The sequence below is a fragment of the Pseudoliparis swirei genome, chromosome 2 (genome assembly GCF_029220125.1).
Source record: "Pseudoliparis swirei isolate HS2019 ecotype Mariana Trench chromosome 2, NWPU_hadal_v1, whole genome shotgun sequence".
Classification (NCBI taxonomy): domain Eukaryota; kingdom Metazoa; phylum Chordata; class Actinopteri; order Perciformes; family Liparidae; genus Pseudoliparis; species Pseudoliparis swirei.
This window is the reverse complement of record NC_079389.1, coordinates 18,234,193-18,257,626: the sequence shown is the minus strand read 5'-3', so window position 1 is coordinate 18,257,626 and position 23,434 is coordinate 18,234,193. Positions and strand designations below refer to the sequence as shown.

Here is a 23,434-nt window from a genome sequence, read left to right as displayed (position 1 = left end):
AGTCCCGACTTTTTTAAAACAGTTTCTCGGCCTCGCACGCGCGCTCCGCGGGGCTTAACGGGAGGCCCATCGCCACAATGATCATATACCAGCTAACAAGCTGTGTGTGTGTAGGTGTGTGTGTGTGTGTGTGTGCTGCTTGGTTTTGTTGTTGTGACATAGCGGTGTTGGAAGTTTCCAAAGATTGTGGAGATTATCAAATTGCACATCGCATTACTATTGCAGTCAGGGTGGCCTTCATCGGGTTTCAGTGCAAGGTGTCTGTCATGTAATCCTCTTCATCCCAAACAATAGCGCCACAGTCGGATCATGTCAATACAAACGGAACACTGTTACAAAAGTAGGTTTTTTTATTATTATTAAAACATACACAGACATAAATAAAAAATAAAATACTGAATGGAAAAATTAATCTATCAGATGAAGATCTTACAGGTAAAGTACAATCTTGTAGAATAAACAATATATCCATATTGCTTTTGGCTAGGCAAGTGCACACAGAATTGTCAAAATCAAGATACATAAATATGGAATTTAAAATGAAGCCCCTGTGTTTTTATTACAAAAAAAGCGTGTCTACTATATCCTCTCTAAGTGCTGCAAAATGAATGTCACACAGAGATAAAATATGAATGATTGTTTCTACAGCCGAAAGGTCACTTCAACAATGACCCGTCGCTGTACTAATATAGCTAATAAATAAATATTTAGTGCATATTCCCATTTACCTCACTGAAGAGCCAAATGAAAAACAAAACATTTAAGTTAAAGACGAACCAAACTCAATTCGGTTCGTCTGGTTAAAGAAGACAAGAGTCTATTCGTGTCATTTATGATCAGACAGTCCAGCTATCTGCATCGTGTGTCCGTCGTCATCAACATAACAGACAGATGTCATTCCCTCTCGGTTTGAAATGATATTGTCGCGTCGTCGCCTTCTGTGAAGCCGGCCGCTCTGACAGAAAACTGGTATGCTTGTTGAGTGTTTGGAGCGCGCACACACACACACACACAACCACACATTCTTCTCAAGCTGCTTTTGTTGCTTAAAGAAACAACGTCGGAGTCAAAGTGAATCTTTAGGAGACGCTGAGGGTGATATAACTCACCGTCGAACTGCCGGTTTCCAATCATACCGTTGAGTTGCTTACCGGCCTCGTTCACGCCCATCGAACCTTTTCCGGAAAACACGTGTGGCCTTCACTGCCGTGGGTACAAGCGGATGCTGCGTCAGCTACAGCGCACTGTGGACTCCCCCCCCCCCCCTCCAAAAAACTAACTTGCTTCCGAAGTTGCTCCCTTGTGATTTGTTTAATTAGTGCAACACATGTCTGTGCTTAAGTCTAAATGCTGTGATATGAACTGAAATGTATCGACGCTTCTCAACACCAGACATCTCCCCCCCCCTCAAAAAAGACAAGAAGATATTTTTCTCAGATTTGACTCGGCGATTTGGTGAAGAGCGATGTAAAAAAAAAAGTGGTTGTCGACGAGTCAAGGCGGTAAATCGCTAACAGTGGTTCTTTGGCATATCGAATGTTCAGTAGCATGTCCGCTCCCCACGTGTTTTTTTAAATTTTCAGTTACCCAACTTTATGGCACCAAAATAAGTCCCTTCTCCCTCCGGGTCCAGCATCCAAGCATTGGACACGTTGACGTACAAGGCGTCCCCCTCGTCCAGCCGGACCCCTCGGCCCTGCTGGGCGCAGTACATGTTATAGGTCGTGATGTTCCAGCGCATGGTGCTGCCCGTCTTCATCAGCACCACGGACTTGCTGTTCTGTTTGATGCTCTCGTGGTAGATATACTGGATGAGCTGGGTGTTGCTCACATCCACCGGTGGCAGCCCGGCCGAACTGCTTTCCTCCGGTCTGTAGTAGCGGAAGCAGGTCTTGGCGTAAATATAGTAGAAACCCGACTCCATCACCAGCAGCTTGCCCCTCTGGTAGCCCATTCTGTTGCGGTATCCGTGCTCCTCGTCCCAGTCGATGGTGACGGCCTTCGTGAGACCCTCTACATGGCAACGAGAGCAGGATAAAAACAATTAAAAAACATAGTTTGGGTTGATCTCTCCATTATTTGTTGTGTGGCTTATCATACACGAAACAAAAGAACAAGCTCGAAGCAGCGAGCAGGTTATAACCAGTGTGATAAACGTTTGGAGCGCTGTCCGGTCGAGAGGCAAACAGGAAGTAGCTGTTGCGTCACACGCTGGAGAATAACCTCCTTAACCCTCCTGTTACCTTCGGGTCAATTTGACCCCATTCAATGTTTAACCCTCCTGTTACCTTTATATTTACTGACATATTTTACCCTCGGGGTCAATTTGACCCCAGCAATTAAAACCTCCAGAAAATTATTAGAATTAATATTGTTTCCCAAGTTTAAGTGTGAGGTACTTTATGTTTGTTTGTTGACTACCTAAATAGCCCTTTAAATATATAAAAAAGTTGATATTTCTTATATGTTTGACACAGTGAAAAACAGCCTGGGGTCAAATTGACCCGAAAGAACACCGACATTAAACATTGAATGGGGTCAAATTGACCCTAAGGTAACAGGAGGGTTAAGTATCAGTTAGAGGTGGTCCAATGTTGCATTCAACTTTATAAATATAAGTAATTTGCTTAAAAGTGAATTTATGGCTAGTTATCATTCATGCAGAATGTCATGTGAACCTGGCTGACATGAAATGTTCATTTAGTTACACTTCCTTGGCTCGTGTTTGTCACTTAAAATGATGTATTTGTTGTTCAATGTTTACACATTAAATAAACAGCATGTGATCACGTCCAGTCGTGTACGTCGACCGTAGTTTATATTAATACTTTGACTCTTAATGGTTCATTTGTTGACGAGGTAACATTTGCTCAGTTCAGCTTTTAAATGTTTGGAAATGAAGAAATAATCTGTGCAGAACAACGAGTAACAACTGCGTGATGCAACCGCTTTTATTTAGTGAATCTCAACTTCTGTCACAACGAAGTTCACGCTGAACTTAGGAGAGAAGTTACATCCCATACGACTTTGATTGTTTCTAGTGCATTATGGATGCTAATTCAACCGGACTCACTCTTTGAGTACTCCTTGGTCTCTCCGATTGGGAGATGAGCCGATGGCAGTCTCTCTTTGGAGGTTTTGCACCGCCCCTTTCTCCTTGTGTCTCTCAGTGCGTTCAGCACCGGCTCCGTCTGTACTTCCTGAAGAGAAACACCAAAAGAAAAAAAACACTTGAACAAACACTGAAGAACACCATTTAAAAAAAATTAAAAATCACAAGAATATAAATAAAACCCCTTTCTTTGTTGTATGTGTGTGCGGTATCCTCCTCTGAGAAGTTGCCCAAACTCAAACTTACACCCCACAATTGCGGTACCCACAAACAACCTTTTTTTTAAAGCAACAATACGGTTTTGACATGTTTTACCGCATCTTTCTTTCCCCCCCCAGCTGTCTCTTTGAATATCCGTCGGCCTGTGTGGAATGGTGTGCGTGTGAACGCGGTGACGGGATGGTCACACGCTGACCGCCTGTCTGTGTGTATCATCCATACTGCTGACTTCTCATTACAGCCGTGGTTGTGCTCAGGGACAAAGGCTGCGGCGGGGAGGCCTCCTGGTGAGTGTAACCTTTCGGATAGACTGCGCTTCTCTCGGTTTTGGCACAAATAGTATCCGAACTGCACTCAGCCACCCCGAGTGCCGATTCTATTCGAGGCCGATGACAGAGCGTATACACTCACGGAAAACATGGTTTTGTTAGGTTGTAGTGGATTTTATGTACACATGTAAATAAGGAAGTCTTATGTTATAAATAATGCATATAGAAAGATAATTTACAAAGTGAATATTAGGGAGGAATATTCCGATTAATGTATTAAGAAGCATAGACAGGTATGATCACTGTCTTATATGTGTAACTGTAATGTTGATTTTATGAGGTTTATTGTTATCACAACTGTAGGATGTGGACAGTATGAATGAGATTGGTTTTATTATGGTAGAGGTGCGTTTCCCTTGAGATCCTAGCTGGTTTCCTGTTTAGGTTCTTATTCTGAAGTCTAAACCCGGGGGTAGGGCTCTAAACCGGAAGCGGAAAGCAGCTGTTATCTCCCTTGGCGTGAAGCTCAGTCTCTTTTGAAATGCTGAGCAGGAGAGAGCACGCCATCGGGGTGGTGATTAAGTACAACACACAAACTGGGAGCTTTAAGCCCACTAAATGGAGACTGTAAATTCTAATCTTATTTGCGAGACATTAGATTGGCTGTCTGATTATTGGAGGTCGACAGAAACTTTAAAGCAACCAGAAATGACTGTCAAATAAATACTCTTAAATGCATCCCTGGTGTTGAGACTTCTTCCACAAAACACATCGCTCCATCCAGACTCTTTTGAACCCCTTTTACTCTTTTAGTTTCCAAGCAAGTAAACAGTTACTGCAGCGGGGGCTGCCAACTCGCATGAAATTCAAATATCAGGTCGTTTTGTTTCCTGCCTCCACCTATATAATCTTTCACTCACGTACGTTGTACAGCTATGTTAGTTACGTGGGGGCGAAAAGGACCTTGCAATGTTTCAAGTACCACACAATTTTGGATACAACTGGTACATCGTTAAATGAAGTGTGCATGCACACGTCCAGCAGATAGAAATACATAAGTGATGTAGATGTGTTTTATGGTTTTCATTCATTTCCTGTGATTCGATAATCTCAGGTATCCGGGCGATTTCCTCTCACCCCGACTCTCAAAAAGTCAGGAGAAATGGAAGGAGTTGGTTTGAACAGAATCATGACCAACTTCAACACACACCGTGCCCTTGAGCGCTATAACTGGGTTTTGCAACGCTGCACCTGCGCTGCGCTTCTAATATTACGGTGAAGTGTGTATTCACGAGCCAAATCCAGACAAATCCGCACGCCTCTCAGACTAAGATTAGCCCCGTCTATCCTCCAAAAACAATTTGTTGCACAAACGTGTTTATAGTGCTGCGTCTTGGAACGAGACGGGGATAAACATCGTCCTGCCAAGGCTGCAAAGTAATTGTGAACGCGCTCCCAAGCGGCCCCGGCACTGTGGGACATATCTTGATTTGTGGCGAGACCGCGCCGTACCTCCTTCGCCAGAGAGACGAGATTATTTAGACAAAGTCGCTGCCGCTTGGCAGCTTGATGATCGACAGCGTGATCTAGAATTAAATTGCGACGACCGCTCTGCGCCCGACGGAGTTGCTTTCGCGAAGGAGAACTGTGTATACTCGTATGACTCGACTCCACATGCCGGCTCCGTGAACACCGCGGTGCCCGGCGGCCTCGGTGCGGCCCTCGAACTTCCGTAGGCGCCGCATGCATCCTTCAACATCTCCGTGACGTCAACGAGTGGATTCTCAGACGAGAACAACAACAACAACAACAAAACGTCCTCTCACCGCTCGAGGCTTGGCCACCAGAGCAGATCGTCCCTTTGTGCTCCGCGCCGCATCGGTCGGACCTCCTTCGGAGAGGGGCCGGCAGAGCGGGCGGCCGCCCGCTGAGGCCCGAGGCCCTGCTATGGAGCAAAAGCCCCTGAAAAGCCGGCGGTCTCCGGGGCTGACCCTAACACAACACAGCGACGGGCCAAGTGGGCCTATCACCCGACACCTCATAAAAGATCTCAGCAAGTCTCCCTGCGCTTCATGGGAAATAGCCGGGGGGGGGGGGGGGAACAACAACACAATGAGCTCCTCAGTCCAAGACCGGCTGGGTGGTTTGTGGAAGTCCTCCACTAGGAATACCCAGGGCAAACACAAATACATAATATGAGAAGGAAATTAAAGCATTATGGGAAACCAACCCCCAGTGAAACACAGCAGTCCCTTTATTCTGTGTTGTTTTACTTCCTGGTTCCATGGTTTCCTTTTTTCTTTTCTTTGCTCGGCAAAACCTGTGCCAAAAAGAGGGCGGCAACTTCCGGAAAAAGTGGGTGAGAAAAAAATATATGACTCCAACGATAAGGCATTCGTATTTTATAACTCCCTCGCGCCACCGCTGATCATCGAAGGAATACTCGGCAACCGCGGTCGCCAACGGGTGCCTGACAGACAGCGGACGCAGGGAACCTCTCCCTGTGCACGGCGCCGGGAAGCGATGAGGCTCGTTTTGGGGGAAAGACGCCAATTGCCTCCATAACAAAAAGGCAGAAAGGTGTTTTTCCTGCTGTGATCGGACCTCTTCCCCAGCCTGTGTGCCCACCACCTGTGTGTCCACCACCTGTGTGCCCACCACCTGTGTGCCCACCACCTCTGTGTCCACCACCTGTGTGCCCACCAGGAGCTGAAACGCACTGAAAAATCAAGACTTCCGTCAGTGCAAACTTGCAGATTATTTTTCTTATGTCATGATGCTTTGACGTTTTGACTATTCTCTGAAAAAAACCAAAGTTGTTTCCCGTGCTGTACCTTCTCCTTGACAGCAGCAATACCTGGTACGCTTCAAAACATTCTTGAAGCAGGTTACTGTTGGCCTCTGAGCCGTTTTGTTTAGCTCTGCCACTCTGTTTCGTTTCATTGTTACGACGACTCGATCAATCAAAAGTCCGCTGGCATTGAGTTTATCCAAGTAGAACATGATAATTTATGGCGACAACGAGATGATTTACACAGCAGGAGTCCTGTTATTAATGTCAAAGACCTCAGGTGTGTGTGTGTGTGTGTGTGTGTGTGGTGTCATAGCAGGAAGAAAAACCTGTCTGAGTGGACTGTGCTCCAGTCAGAGGGCGCGTTGTGCAGCGCACGTGTTGCACGTGACGGAGCTGTTCTCCTGTGTTTGCCTGCATCACTGATTTCCCCAGCTGCTCCTGAACGCATCATCTCACTCTTCCGGTAAACTCCGGTTGCCAGCTCAGCAGCGAGCATGACTCTTGCTCAGTGTGTCTCATGTATAGTTATCCCTCTGCCTCCCTTAATGATAACGATACATGCAACAAGTGTAGTTTATTTGCTAGGTTGGAGGCAGGTCTAAGTGGGTTAGATGCACAGCTCCGCGCCATCGAAGCTCAGACAGCTATGCTAGTTAGCCCGCCCTCTCCCGTAGTCGGCGCGGAGCTACAGTCAGCTGATAGCTGTTCCCCGGCGGTAACCGTGCAGCCGGGTGGTTGGGTAACTGTTCGCAGGAGTAGTAAGTCTATACAGAAGCTCGCTGTGCACCAACCACTTCACGTTTCGAACCAGTTTCCCCTGCTCAGCGACACACCCGCTGAGGAACACACCCTGGTTATCGGGAGCTCTATAGTCAGGAACGTGAAAATAGCGAAGCCGCGGACCAGAGTCGTGTGCCTCCCGGGGGCCAGAGCGGGCGACGTGGAGTCTTGTTTGAAACTGCTGGCTAAGGATAAGCGGAGATACAGTCAGATTGTAATGACGCCCGAGCCCGCCGGTCGGCTGTCACTAAAATTAATGTGGAATCGGTGTGTGCTTATGCCAAGACGTTGTCGGACACCGTCGTTTTCTCTGGCCCTCTCCCAAATTTGCTAACTGACGAATTGTTTAGCCGAATGTCGTCTTTCAACCGCTGGCTGTCGAGGCGGTGCCCAGCGAATAATGTGGGCTACGTAGACAACTGGAAGACTTTCTGGGGAAAACCTGATCTGATGAGGAGAGACGGCATCCATCCCACGTTGGACGGAGCGCGTCGCATTTCTGCGAATATGACCAAGTTGATCACCGGACTTAATCCATGACAACCCAGGGTTCAGATCAGGAACCGGGAGCAGAGTTGTAGTTTAACACCCTTCTCTGCTCTTCCATTCGAGCAGTTACCCACCCATGACTCTAGAGTAGAGACTGTGTCTGTCCCACGGCCACTTCAATTAAATAAATTAAAAGTAAGCAGAAGAGGAGTCGTACACAATAACCTTATACAAGTTAACACCATTATTTCAGCAGTGCAACAAAACAGGACTATTAAATGTGGTCTCCTAAATATTAGATCTCTGTCATCTAAAGCTGTGTTACTAAATGATTTAATATCAGATAATCACATTGATTTATGTTGTCTAACTGAAACCTGGCTGAGCCATGAAGAATATGTCTGCCTGAATGAATCGACTCCTCCAAGTCATATTAATACTCACATTCCTCGAGGCACCGGTCGAGGAGGTGGAGTAGCAGCCATCTTTGACTCGAGCCTATTAATAAATCCTAAACCTAAATTACACTACACCTCATTTGAAAGCCTTGTTCTTTGTCTTTCACATCCAACCTGGAAAACACTACAGCCAATTCTATTTGTGATTCTGTACCGGCCACCAGGTCCATATTCAGAGTTTATATCTGAATTTTCAGAATTTATATCAAGTTTGGTTCTTAAAACTGATAAAGTTATTATTGTAGGAGATTTTAATATCCATGTGGATGTTAATAATGATTGCCTAGGTGCTGCATTCATCTCATTGTTGGACTCGATTGGCTTCTGTCAGAGAGTACAGAAACCCACTCACAGCTTTGGCCACACGCTTGATCTTGTTCTTACTTATGTTGTTGACATTGAGCATTTGAAGATCTTCCCACAGAATCCTCTTCTGTCAGACCACAACCTCATAACTTTTGAGTTTATACTATACTCCGTTAGTCAAAAGTTTCTACACCAGATGTCTAACTGACAGTGCTGTAGCTAAATTTAAAGAAGCGATTCCTTCTGCATTTGATTCAATACCAAGTCTCAATATAACAGAGGATTCCTGGTCTAACTTTAGTCCGTCCCAGATTGATCATCTTGTTGATAGTGCCACAGGCTCACTGAGAATGACACTGGACTCGATAGCCCCTCTGAAGAAGAAGACAGTGAGGAAGAGGAGATTTGCTCCCTGGTATAACCCTCAGACCCGCAAACTGAAGCAAACGTCACGAAAGCTTGAAAGCATATGGCGTTCAACTACTCTGGAAGAATCCCGCTTAGTTTGGCGAGATAGTCTTAAAACTTATAAGAAGGCCCTCCGTAATGCCAGAGCAGCCTATTACTCATCAGTAATAGAGAAAAATAAGAACAACCCCAGGTTTCTCTTGAGCACTGTAGCCAGGCTGACAGAGAGTCACAGCTCTGTGGAGCCGAGTATTCCTATAGACCTCAGTGGTAATGACTTCATGAACTTCTTTTATGAAAAGATTTTAACTATTAGGGACAAGATTAATAATCTCTTGCCCTTAACCAGTGCCAATCTGTCCTCAAGTGGAATGGCCTTGGAAACCGCTGTATGCCCTGGTGTATATTTGGAGGGCTTTTCTCCCATCAACCGTGACCAATTATCTTCAACGGTTTCTACTTCGAACACCTCTACCTGTCTCTTGGACCCCATCCCGACGAGGCTGCTTAAAGACGTTTTGCCTTTAATTGGCGGCTCTCTATTAGATATTATCAATGTGTCTCTGCTAACAGGCCACGTACCACACTCCTTCAAAGTGGCTGTTATTAAACCTCTCCTGAAGAAGCCCACTCTGGATCCAGAGGTGTTGGCTAACTACAGACCGATCTCTAACCTCCCCTTCCTCTCCAAGATCCTTGAGAAAGTGGTCGTAAATCAGTTGTGTGACTTTCTACATCATAATTGTTTATTTGAGGAGTTTCAATCAGGATATAGAAAACACCACAGCACCGAGACAGCACTGGTGAAAATTACAAATGACCTCTTAATGGCAGCAGATAAAGGACTCCTCTCTGTCCTGGTCTTGTTAGACCTTAGTGCTGCATTCGACACCATTGACCATGACATCCTGTTACAGAGACTGGAGCAGTCGATTGGCATTTCAGGCACGGCACTAATTTGGTTTAAATCCTATTTATCAGATCGATCTCAGTTTGTATTTGTAAACAATGACGCCTCGATAACCACCAACGTTAGTCACAGAGTTCCACAAGGTTCTGTGCTTGGACCAATTTTATTTACCTTATACATGCTTCCTTTGGGCAATATTATCAGGAAACACTCCATAAACTTTCATTGCTATGCAGATGATACTCAACTATATCTATCGATAAAACCAGAGGAAACCAACCAACTAAGTAAAATTCAAGCATGTCTTAAAGACATAAAAACATGGATGACCTGCAACTTCTTGATGTTAAACTCAGACAAAACCGAGGTAATTTTACTCGGCCCTGAGCACCTCAGAGATCAATTATCTGGTGATGTGGATTCTGTAGACGGCATTGCCCTAGCATCCAACACCACTGTAAAGAATCTTGGCGTTATCTTTGATCGGGACTTGTCCTTTAACTCCCACGTAAAGCAAATCTCAAGGACTGCATTCTTTCATCTACGTAATATTTAAAAAATCAGGCACATCTTGTCTCAAAAAGATGCAGAAAAATTGGTTCACGCGTTCGTTACTTCGAGACTGGATTACTGCAACTCCTTATTATCAGGCTGCTCTAATAAGTCTCTTAGGTCCCTCCAGTTGATCCAGAATGCTGCAGCTCGTGTTCTCACTAAAACTAAGAAAAGAGATCACATCACTCCTGCACTAGCTGCTCTGCACTGGCTCCCCGTAAAATCAAGAATCACTTTTAAAATTCTTCTCTTAACATACAAAGCCTTGATTGGTGATGCACCATCATATCTTAAGGAGCTTGTAGTACCATATTGCCCCACTAGAGAGCTACGCTCAATAAATGCGGGACTACTTGTAGTTCCTAGAGTCTTAAAAAGTAGAATGGGAGCCAGAGCCTTCAGTTATCAAGCTCCTCTTTTATAATAATAATAATAATGCATTTCATTTTTATCGCACTCTTCCTTCAAAGAATCTCAGAGTGCCACACATATAGTAAAAACAAATAAAACCGATTAAAACATAGTTAAAGCAACCCATAAAAAGAAAAAAATCAGAATGTAATAGCTGACAATAAATTAACTCAAGGTAAAAGAAATGCCTTCCTGAATAAAAAGGTTTTTAGGCCAGTTTTAAAAGAACCAGCTTCCAATTTCAGTCCGGGAGGCAGACACAGTCACCTCGTTTAAGAGTCGACTTAAGACTTTTCTCTTTGACAGAGCTTATAGTTAGGGCTGAATCAGGTTCACCTGGTCCAGCCCCTTGATATGCTGCTATAGGCTTATAGCTGCCGGGGGACGTTTAGGATGCACTGAGCACCTATCTCCTCTTTTTTCTCTCCTTAGGGATGAATTTTCATCTCTCAATCACACGTTACTAACTCTGCTTTCTCCCCGGAGTCCTTTTGACTTAACGTCTCATCGGACTCTATGAGACGGCATAGATCTTATCTGCCTGATCGAGGTCTGGGTCGTGGAATTCCTGCTACCGACCACGCCACTGCCCTGTTGAGACTCCGCCCACTCCTCCTCTCTACCGCCATCTGCCTGATGGATCGTGGAGGTCTCCATCGTGGAATATGCCTACTATGAACTATTCATCCACTCTGTCATATTCATTGAATGTATTTTAACTCTAAATCTGTCCTTCTGTACACATTACATCTATTGCATCTGTCCATCCTGGAGAGGGATCCTCCTCTGTTGCTCTCCTGAAGGTTTCTTCCCTTTTTTCCCCCTGAAGGGTTATTTGGGAGTTTTTCCTGATCCGATGTGAGGTTTTGGGGCAGGGATGTCGATGTGTACAGAGTGTAAAGCACTCCGAGACAAATTTGTAATTTGTGAAATTGGGCTATACAAATAAACTGAATTGAATTGAATTGTTTAAGGTTAACCAGAGGTCACACTCACCTCGATTGGCCGATGTGGGGCTGAGGACAAATCTACCTGGAGACAGAAACACAGGAGTGGAGGTTAGAGAGGTCCATGTGGAAAATAACACCAGACTCGAGTTAAGCCACCTCAAACCAGCACAGTGTGTGTGTGTGTTTGTGTGTGTGTGTGTGTATGTGAGAGGTTAAGTTATTTTCCACATGCATTCCACCACAGTGGATTTATAAACCCAGCACTGGGCTGTTGTCTCTGAATAATTTAAAAGCTGATACATTCGAAACAAAAGAAAAATGGCCATGGTGGCTTTTGGCCTGATGCACAAATCAGAGCGGCGCTATTTTTTAAACGCGTGAGGACGCGGCGCTGGGCAGATTCAAGCTCTCTTCTCCACCATGTCCAGGAAGTTATACAGGTGTTGAAAGGGCGAAGGGGAGGGATGGGGGGGGGGGGTCAGATGAGGGATCTGGTGCCAAACTCCAGTCCACACACACACACCGAAAGTGCTGCCAAATGCAGCTGACAAAAAAAAGAGGCTAATCTGCTGCACAGCTCAAACACCAGCCAATCAGGAGGCATCTCATGCATTACAGCAGCACTTTGATCACTACCTTTAAAAAAAGGGAGTCTGGCATCCCTCTCCTCACACGATCAGATAAAACCTGCATGTTATTACGCACATACAAACAGAGCCGTGAAGTGTCTCTCTTCATGCTTATGCTCTGGCTCACATCCAGAGCATAACTCGCCACTACACTGCAGCGTGTTTATGCCAGAGAGATTGAACACACACACACACACACACACACACACAGAAGCAACCAGACCGAGTGAGAGAGGAGCAGATTCTCATCAGGTGACCCTCCAGCATCCTGAAAGCAGGGATGCGATCTGCTTGTCGAAACACGACAATGATTCAACTCCCGGGCCGCCATTAAAGTAACAGAAACAGTGGTGACAGGATATATGTTGTATGTGTGCAACATCACAGGCCCCGCGACGAGGAGGAGGCGTCGGGCCAAGAGGAGGAAGGTTTGTATTCCTCCAGCCTCGCTTGAGCTTTGCCAGACCGCCTGTGGAACAGCGCTGCTTACGCTCGAACGTGTACAATTTATGATGACACGTATAAATTACAAATATACGACCCCGGTGGCATGTAAACAAAACAAAAAGTACAGCCCGGAAAACAGCTCAAGTGAAAACATCTGCATTTTTGCAAACATGACACCAGATGTTTATCGCTTTGCTTTTGAGAAGAAGAAACAAATATCTTGCCGAGATAACTAATCTTTGGAAAATGTCACGCGGGCTTTTAGAGATGTTATCTGTCGGTGTTTGTACAGCGAGGGAAGAAGTGTTTCAAGTGCCTGCAGCAGCGCGTCTTCAAAGAGACGCCCACGAGTGCGCGGAATGTTGGCGCACAAGAAGCGTCTCCATGGGTTCAAGAAAAGTCAAATATATTCGAGCTTTTTCCCCACTTTCCTTTTTCTTCTCCTTCACTTGTGCAGATTACACCGTAGGCCTATGCACTTCTAAGGGCGCACGCCGACAACTTTATAAAGAGATAGGAAACTAACTTATCTGCCACTTTATGGTGTTATAAAAAAAAATTGCGCAAAATTCGTTTCCCTGTCTTATAACTCGTTCGCAGCCCAGCAGAGAGCTGTTGACAGTGTTTCCTAGATCATTATTTACGCGCAGAACCAAAGCTTGGCTATAAACCCGGGGCCAAGTGTCTCAAAGCGCACGGGGGGAGAGAGCAGCACGCGAACCGGACCGCGCAGCGTCACATGGAAGCCTACCTCTTGCAGGTAACCCGTCAGGTGCAATAAGATGGCCACGCTGGAAGCCACCTGAAGCAATCCCATAACAGCGAGGGTCCCGATTAGGAGCGGCCGGTACGTGTGCTCCGAGCTCTGCACCGGGTGGAAGCGGTGCTGCCCTGCCTCGATGTCGACGCTGTTCCGCAGGTAGCCTCTGTACTCGCTGTGGGTAGCTGCCATGATGCACGCTCTCTGTGTGCGTGTGTGCGTGTGTGTGTGCCGTTCAGCCCCGGGGCCAGGTCCCAGAATCAATGCAAGGCAGGAAAGAGAGAAGTCTGCAAGAGTCCCTATAATCAGCGATGGGTGGGCTGAAGAGAGCTGGTTCTCTCCGCCGCAGCCAATCAGAAGGAAGAGAGAGAGAGAGAGAGAGACCAGGAAGACCAAACTGGCAACCCGGGCTGAGCTGAGCGGAGCGCACAACAGGTAAAGCCCTTTATGGCTCCTCGGGGCCCTTGACAGGCTCGCACTGACACGTGATCCACCCCCCCCCCCTCCCTGCAACACACTGAGAGTCGAGCAGCATAACTGGGATGCATTGTCTATTTAATACCTCTCATCAGTATTTAATGTGCAGCCAATTATAACGAGGTCCAACTTATTATGAAAAAAAAGAAAAATGACAAAAATGGTAGAAATGTTACAAACTGGATACACACACAGACACACACACACACACACACACACACACACACACAAGCCAACTAACTTCAACAAAAATGTATGATTATGCAGATATTGTTTACTACAACAGTAAAATAAGCTCCTGGTGTCAAACTATGAAGTGAGATGAAACAAAACACATTTTAGAGCTGAGGGAGACATTCAGAATAAGTTAGAAACATAAAGCTGTGAGATGTACACTACCGTTCAAAAGTTTGGGGTCACTTAGAAATGTCTTTATTTGTCAAAGAAAAGCACTGTTTCTTTAATAAAGATAACATTAATCAAAAATACACTCTCTACATTGTTAATGTGGTAAATGACTATTCTAGGTGGAAACGTCTGGTTTCTAATGAAATATCTCCAGAGGTGTATAGAGGCCCATTTCCATCAACTATCACTCCAGTGTTCTAATGGTACATTGTGTTTGCTAATCGCCTTAGAAGACTAATATCTGATTAGAAAACCCTTGTGCAATTATGTTAGCACAGCTGAAAACAGTTATGCTGGTGATATAAGCTATACAACTGGCCTTCCTTTGAGCTTGAAGTTTGAAGAACAAAATTAATACTTCAAATATTAATCATTATTTCTAACCTTGTCAATGTCTTGACTATATTTTCTATTCAATTTTCAATTCATTTGATAAATAAAAGTGAGTTTTCATGGAAGACACGAAATTGTCTGGATGAGCCCAAACTTTTGAACGGTAGTGTAAATGCATCTCAATAATCTATAATATGCCATCCTTCACACTGGCAGTTGGTTACATAATTATCCTTGTTTGCTCCTCCTTGCTATCGTTGTTTTTGGATCACTAACTCATTCCACGTGCTGGTGTGGCCGAGCTGCCGAGTCAATGCTCTCAGCTGTGAGTCATATCACACAAAACTGGAATTCTACTGAATATAAGTGCAAATTTCACAAATTATAAGTGTATTTCGTCCATTATCCTCTATTTGCTGCCATGTAATTGCATGGTGTTTTTTAATGGCTGCCTCAGTCCAGACCAGCATCAAAACACTACTATCTGCTAAGTAGGTGAAAAGAGGTAATCATGCACTTTTCACATCCTCTTGTAAAGTTTTATAAACTGGACTTGGCAGAAGAAAAGTCCCTGCAGGAAGCTTATCATTCCACTGCTCACACTCCTCCTATCACTTCTTGTAAATGCGGTGGATGGACTAAATTTTTTGGATAACATCTTTGTTAGAAAGGGGATTTTTTTTTTTACAGAATATTCATAGCCATGTTTTTATTTGTGCGTAATCACCTGAGACTAAGAATCGTTATGCTCTTGAGAGCTTCGGTCGCACCGTCTATCGCTCTTCGGGAGCGGGTCCTCTTGGCGGAGTCCGCCATGTTGCACTACCGTGTTTCTTCTGTCGCCCAGAATGGACAAAATAAAACACTCCAACATGCTTGTAAAGGGAGAGATGAGCTGTGGAGCATTCAGTTGTTGGAATCTGTAATCTCACAACTAGATGCCACTACATCTTACGCACTGTCCCTTTAAGGCTTATCTGGGTCTTGCTCCTGGAGAAGCATAAAAAGACCCTTTAAGTCCTGACAAGAACGTTCCCTATGCTATGCTAAGCTAACCGGGCGTCATACTAACATGATCTGTGTGATATTAATCGTCTCCTCTTACTCTCAGCAACGAAATGTCGTAACGAAACAATGTAACGAAACAATGTAACGAAACGTCGTAACGAAACGTCGTAACGAAACTTTGTGACGAAACGTCGTAACGAAACGTAACGAAACGTTGTAATGAAACGTTGTAATGAAACACCGTAACGAAACGTTGTAACGAAACAATGTAACGAAACGTCGTAACGAAACTTTGTGACAAAACTTTGTGACAAAACGTCATAACGAAACGTCATAACGAAACGTTGTAATGAAATATGTCATGAAATAATGTAATGAAACGTCGTAACGAAACGTCGTAACGAAACGTCGTAATGAAACACCGTAACGAAACGTTGTAATGAAACACCGTAACGAAACGTCGTAACGAAACGTTGTAATGAAACGTTGTAATGAAATAATGTAACGAAACGTTGTAATGAAACAACGTAATGAAACATCGTAACGAAACATCGTAACGAAACATTGTAATGAAATAATGTAACGAAACGTAATGAAACAATGTAACATAATAACGTAACAACGTAAAGAAACAATCTAACGAAAAAACGTAACATACCGACGTAATAAAAGAATGTAAGATAATGACATAAGATAATGACATAACATAACGACGTAACATACCGACGTAATGAAAGCATGTAAGATAATGACATAACATAACGACGTAACATACCGACGTAACATACCGACGTAATGAAAGCATGTAAGATAATGACGTAACATAACGACGTAACATAACGATGTAATGAACATTGTAATGAAATGACGTAATGAAATGACGTAACGAAATGACGTAACGAAACCACGTAACGAAACCACGTAACGAAACCACGTGACGTAACGATGTAACGTAACGGCGTAACGAAACGACTAGCGTGGTGTGTTCAGTCTGTCCAAGTCTCTGTGGCCCAGCCTGGGTGTGTACAGCCCTTTTGTCATTTCACTAGAGCCGCAGCCTTCTGCAGCCGGAAACACGACTGGTGAGAGCGACCCAGCACAGTGAAGCTGTTAAACCAAAACATTGAGTTGAAAGATGATACAGTGCTCCGTTGAGCTGAGCGAAAAAGAGCGATGCACGGTTTCATGTGATCAATTGGTAATATTGAAATACTTATATCTATATATTTGAATAAACTGTGCAAGAATTCCTGTGTGCGAGTAAAGTCAAACAAAGTCACATAAACGTGCGCTCTGTGTCACAGCTTCAGCTACGTGCATAAAAATAGTAAAAACAACAACATGATGTTGTTAATTCCTCCACATAGCCTGTTATAATCTGCTTACACTTGTGTTTTCCATAAACAAACGTGCACAATATGATATTGTCGCATGGAGTGTCCACAGACGGTCCAGCGGTCACACATCACGGCCGTTGCAGCATCTAAACATGGCAGTGGCTCCTGTGAGCCCAGAGAGTGACCTCCAACAGTGGAGTATTTTAAAACTCCAGCAGAAAAGCAGCCTTCTTTGGGAACGGGAGCTATTTTAGGCAGAAGCCGTGACAATGGAATGGAGCGGTGGCTGTAGTAGGCTAAGTGAGTTTGCGAAATGCAATCGAAATTGCTGGGTGCCAGAGGAGTTCATGGGAGAAAGCTGGCCCCTTATATATGTGCCCCTCCCCCCTCCCTAAAACCATCAAACCTCATGGCGCTACAATCATTTAATACTCCGTCATTATGGGCATTCTAGTTTCATAAAACCACACATATGATGTTGGTTACGTTGTACAACCACATTCCCCCTAACCCCTCTTACTATTAATCGTGTTTTTACCACGCTGGTATAGAACAACCTCTGTTGATGTTTTGCTTCTGAAACGTAGCCCCAAGAACTGGCGTCTGTGCTCGGCCTGAAGTTTCTCCCGACGAGGTTTCGGAGCGAATCTTTCCCCAGGAGACCTTCAGCATTCGTGTCCAGCGACCTCCTGCACTTCACTACGCTCAGTAGTGCTCTTCTCTCAGTCAGGGGTCCTTAATACACCATGAGAAACTGTGTTTGCCTGTGGGTTTTCTTTGCCCTTCAGGTATTTCCTCAAGGAGCGGAGATGGGAGGTCTGGTTTGGGCTGATATTCAGGTTAACGCGTGTTTATTTGAGTTGTATCACACACACACGGTGTGAGTGTGTGAGAGAGAAAAGGGTGCTTCGGACGGCCTCCATGTCCCTTTTGTTTTGCTTTGTTCGGCCTGCCAGGGAGTGGAACCCGATGCTGCCTCAGACAGCCAAAAGCCCCCCAGCTGTAGTGAGATGAAGAAGAGAAAAGAAATTGAGAAGAAGCGTGAATGAGAGAGAAAGGGTGAAGAGAGGTAAAGTGAGAGGGGGAGAGAAAGACAAAAGTGCCCGTATAGCGGCATTGCAAACACTTGAGACAACTCCTGCACTGTGAGGAGCATTATCTCTGGTTTTTCAGAGCATTCCTAGCTCACCATGCTCTCGCACTCACCCCGACGCTATAAACACAGCGACCTCGCGCTCATCCGGTGGACTCCGACATCGGCGGATTACGCCGCCTGAGGCATCGGGGGTTCCGGGGTGAAGGATCAGGGTTCAGAGACAGACTGAGGAGTCACGGTGAACAACGGGATCCGGTGAGTCTGGCTCTGCCCAGTGGCTATTTGGGCTTCAAAGCAACCAGAATGATTCCACTGGTTTTCCGCCCGTTATAAAAACAAGAAAGGGTCGAGATGCGTGAAGGTCGAGAAGCCAGATACGAGGCAACGGTCGAGCTGCACGCCGGCATGAATACTCGATGGCACGGATCCTGGGCACGGCTGTTGTATCTGCGATTTGATGTAACTGAGTGCTTTGAAGCGATAACGTGCCTCCTCGAGAGTCCTCGCACGTGAGGAGGACATCATACACCGAAGGTATAACAGGCCCGGATTTCTCCATTGTTTATTATTGCTTTCTTTTATCTGATTGAAAGGCTGCTTTTCAGACTGGTGGCGTGAGGAGCAGAGGATTGTCTCTCTCTCCTCACTCCCACATCCTCTGCGGTTAGAAGGTCACTCAAAGTCTGAAGAACACACACACACACAAACACACACACACAAACACACTGCCTTCTCTTGCCCCTTGCTCGAAACTTCTTTCATTGCCGCCTCCATAGCAACTCCAATGTTTACATCCGACCCCCTTCCTCCTACTCTCCTGTCACATCACACCGGCCCCGCGGTTTTATCAAGACTACACATCAGAAAAGAAAATTGGAAGCGTCGGGGGGGAACACTGAGCAGGCTGTCTGTCGCGGGGTGGAGGGGAAAGGCAGGAGGACGACGAGGGGCACCACTCGAGCGGAGCCGCTTTCATTGCACTTCTTGTTTCGTAATTAGCCGCCTGTTGGGGTGTCAATGACCACGCCTGTGCGGAGAGGAAGAGGAGACACTCAGAGACCACCTAACCAGAGTGTGTTGAGACCGAGACAAGACTTGGAGGGGGTTGAGGCGGAGTCAAGGCCAGACCAGGGTGAGTCCCACACTGCATGATACACCGAGGAGATGTGGAACATGCAAACTATGGTCACTCCTTAAAGTGATCTGAAAGATCCTCACTCCCACAAAAAAACAACACAGAGTGAAGGAAATAATTCTCTCCTCATTCACCTCTTTTATTTCTGCCTTTTGTACTATACGTGTGCATATGGCGGTGTACGAAGAGGAAAAGCCATCGCAAAGGGGACATTTGACGTCGGGGAATTGTTCTTTACTTGAGCGATCAAATTCATGATGTTCACACACGTGAGACGAGGCTCAGGCACTTAACCCTCCTGTCACCTTTACATTTACTAACATATTTTACCCTCGGGGTCAATTTGACCCCAGCAATTAAAACCTCCAGAAAATTATTAGAATTAATATTGTTTCCCAAGTTTAAGTGTGAGGTACTTTATGTGTGTTTGTTGACTACCTAAATAGCCCTTTAAATATATAAAAAAGTTGATATTTCTTATATGTTTGACACAGTGAAAAACAGCCTGGGGTCAAATTGACCCGAAAGAACATCGACATTAAACATTGAATGGGGTCAAATTGACCCTAAGGTAACAGGAGGGTTAAGTGATATCCCCGCTTCAGTTGTGATAAAATCCACAATCGTGGTCTGAGGCCGAGGGCTGAGTAAGAAAGCGGTGGATTACGAGACCGAGACCGTCAAAAAGTGCTCTCGAGACCAAAACCCATTACGACTATGACAACACTGGTGGAAAGAAAGTAAGTAATTAATGGAAAAGGGTGAATATAATAAGGCAGCATCAAGGAAATTATGTGAAGGGGACTAAAACAAATGCAAATAGATTCAAACCTTCAGTTTAAAATCAGTTTACACAGGAAAACAAAAGGTCTTGGACTAGTAGTCAATATTTTTAGATGAGGCTCAAGCTATTACAATTCATTCTGAATCGGGAACGTGAACATCTGGTTCACGTTGCATTCAAATGCTGTCGAGAAATTTCACTCAAAGTCCTGTGGCGGCGCCAGCAGGTGGAAAAAGTCAAAAGGGGGAAACACCAAAGTCTTTCGGCTTGGGAACCACGATGCGTTTACCAAGATGCGTTTACCCCAGAGCGGGACCGACCATGACATCAGCAGAGATATCTTTTACCCAGTTAGCCATGTCAGGATCTCCCAGGCTTGACCTCTGCTTCCTCTCTGCGGTCACATCAAAGCGAGCCCCGAAGACACGGGCCTGCGCCGTCATCGTCCGAGGTGGGCGTGAGCGCGGAGGAAGCGCCCCGAGGTCACCGAGAAACACGATTCGTCAAGATGTTTCCTCGTCCGCGGGCCGCCAACACGTACCCGCCGCACCTGAGTCAACAGAGCCGTGGGTGGGAGCTGACGACCGGCGGGCGGAGACACAACAGTGGATGAAGCGGAGCCTCTTGGATGAAGCGGTGAAAGTCCCTCCAGGGGTGCGAGGTGTGCGCCGGCTTGTTGTCTTTCGCGAGTCAGACGGGCTCGTGACTCATTTTCCGAGATAACACCTCGCGATGTTCGCCCGCGTCACGGAGCTCCATCTGCTGTGTTTAATCACCAAAGAGTCAAAACAGAGTCGTCACCAGCAGCCCCTCTTGACGGGGATGTTTCCCCTCCGCCCACGGCCTTCTCTCTCTTTCTGCTCCCTTAACCCTTGTGTTGCCTTCGGGTCAATATGACCCGATTCAATGTTTAACCCTCCTGTTAACCTTTATATTTACTAACATATTTTACCCTTGAGGTCAATATGACCCCAGCTATTAAAATCTCCAGAAATTTATTTGAATTAATATTGTTTTCCAAGTTTAAGTGTGAGGTACTTTATGTTTGTTTGTTGACTCCCGAAAGAACACCGACATTAAACATTGAATCGGGTCAAATTGACCCGAAGGCGACAGGAGGGTTAAATATTGAATCGGGTCAAAATGACCCGAAGGCAACACAAGGGTTAAAGCCTTTTCAGACAAACCCCCCTATAAACAAAAATAGAACAAAAGGTGAAACCAAATCGAGATTGATGTAAGTCTGCCGAGTGTCGATGGAGAAGAGTGAACTGCAGGGATGATGACCGATGCCGAGGAGTTAAATGTTCTTTAATATTTAGTGCTAATAGACTCAGTTCTTCTAGGCTTTAAAATAGATCATTTTTTTTTGTGTTGTTTCTTTCGTTGTCTACGCCACTGTCAGTGGGCTTGAACCGAGATCCACGCAGATCATCCGCCTCTCGCTGGGTCACATCGTGTTTTTAGGATTTTATTTTGACATACGCTCTTATCTCCATCTACTCTCACACACACACACACAAAGTTCACAGCGTCACGATGTGTTCACTCCTGGCAACAAGCAGACAATAGCAGGGAAATGTCACGGGTCACCTCACGTTCTGAAAGTGTTTCCAGCTCCCCGGCGCTGACTGCGTGGGATCTTTCATTAGTCGCGCCCTGACTCGTAAAATAAACAGGATTAGGGAAGTCCACCACAGTTTCTGTTATCATGACATTAGCCAAATCATCACAGCAGGCCATGTTTGGTTTGCATTGTGCAGGACCTTGTCATCTGCATTATTTATAATGTTAATTGTACAAATGTACATACACTGGGACCTGCTGCAGGAGTTAGAAATCTTCATTTAAAATGAACATTAACATTTGTCAGCCTGAAAACTCAACAGTGCTCATGTGGATCGCTTCATCGGCAATAACAACACATCGAAGCAGACCCCAGTGTTTTTGTTAAACGTGGGCAGCTAGCAGACAGCTGAGATGTTGCTTCATGTACAAAGTAAAATACAAACTGTATTTAAGCTTTATTTAGTATATAATGTGTTTATTCTAGATATTTATATATTTATGTGGCTTTGAAAACATCTCTGAAATGGTGAAAAATCTTACTGATCTGATATTTTTTAATTTATACATATACACTACCGTTCAAAAGTTTGGGGTCATCCAGACAATTTCGTGTCTTCCATGAAAACTCACTTTTATTTATCAAATGAATTGAAAATTGAATAGAAAATATAGTCAAGACATTGACAAGGTTAGAAATAATGATTAATATTTGAAGTATTAATTTTGTTCTTCAAACTTCAAGCTCAAAGGAAGGCCAGTTGTATAGCTTATATCACCAGCATAACTGTTTTCAACTGTGCTAACATAATTGCACAAGGGTTTTCTAATCAGACATTAGTCTTCTAAGGCGATTAGCAAACACAATGTACCATTAGAACACTGGAGTGATAGTTGATGGAAATGGGCCTCTATACACCTCTGGAGATATTTCATTAGAAACCAGACGTTTCCACCTAGAATAGTCATTTACCACATTAACAATGAATAGAGTGTATTTTTGATTAATGTTATCTTTATTGAAAAAACAGTGCTTTTCTTTGAAAAATAAAGACATTTCTAAGTGACCCCAAACTTTTGAACGGTAGTGTATATATATATATATATATATATGTAGCTCTTTATATACTGTATATCTCTAAGATTAGCTCATCAGATGAAGAAGTTTCCAATAAGTCACAAAACATTTTAAATCCCTTTCAAGAATGCCGGTGGTGGAATTGTAAAATGATTTAAACACTCCCGTCTTTACGAATTGACTCCATAAACATTTTCACAATTACAGTTTTTTGACTGCAACCGCCGCCTAAAAAAATGTTATCGCCACGAGTTCCAGGAGAAAATTAATTTCCGAATGAGCCTCTGGCAACAAAACCTCTGGAAGCGCCTCATTGCTCTGCATGCTGCAGCACAGTAGGTCAAACACGGTGACCTCAGACCCACCTCCGTGATTCAGTCCCTCGGCTCACACCTTTAACTTCATGGCGATGAAACAAAGAGCAGAAGAAGAAAAAAAAACCATAGAAAACAAAGGATATGTTCTTCAGGCCGAAGTAAACAAAAGCCTTTGCAGAGATGATGTAGCTGGTTTTCCCCTTTCCAACACAAAGCCCAGTACAGTAGATCATGGATTCCATGGGCTTGACTCAAGCACCCCCCACACCCTCACCCCCACCCCTCATCCAGTGGACTCTCCCAACAACCCGACCGTTTGTTACTGTTGGGAGGGAAGTGATGTCAGTGACTCACACATCGGCGGGGGATACACCAACAGAGCCAGGACCCAGCCTATC

The 23,434-nt window shown here is 44.8% G+C and overlaps 1 protein-coding gene across 1 annotated transcript; it reads right to left on the bottom strand.

Annotated features, from left to right (window-relative positions):
* Window positions 1-332: 332 nt before the first annotated feature.
* tnfsf11 (TNF superfamily member 11) lies at window positions 333-13,780 on the bottom strand. The gene is made up of 4 exons (XM_056436354.1): window positions 13,489-13,780; window positions 11,708-11,743; window positions 3,074-3,200; window positions 333-2,013 (listed from the first exon to the last, which is right to left on the bottom strand). The coding sequence occupies exons 1-4, from the start codon at window positions 13,687-13,689 to the stop codon at window positions 1,580-1,582; spliced, it is 798 nt and encodes a 265-aa protein (XP_056292329.1). The 5' UTR covers window positions 13,690-13,780; the 3' UTR covers window positions 333-1,579.
* Between the last annotated feature and the right edge of the window lie 9,654 nt (window positions 13,781-23,434).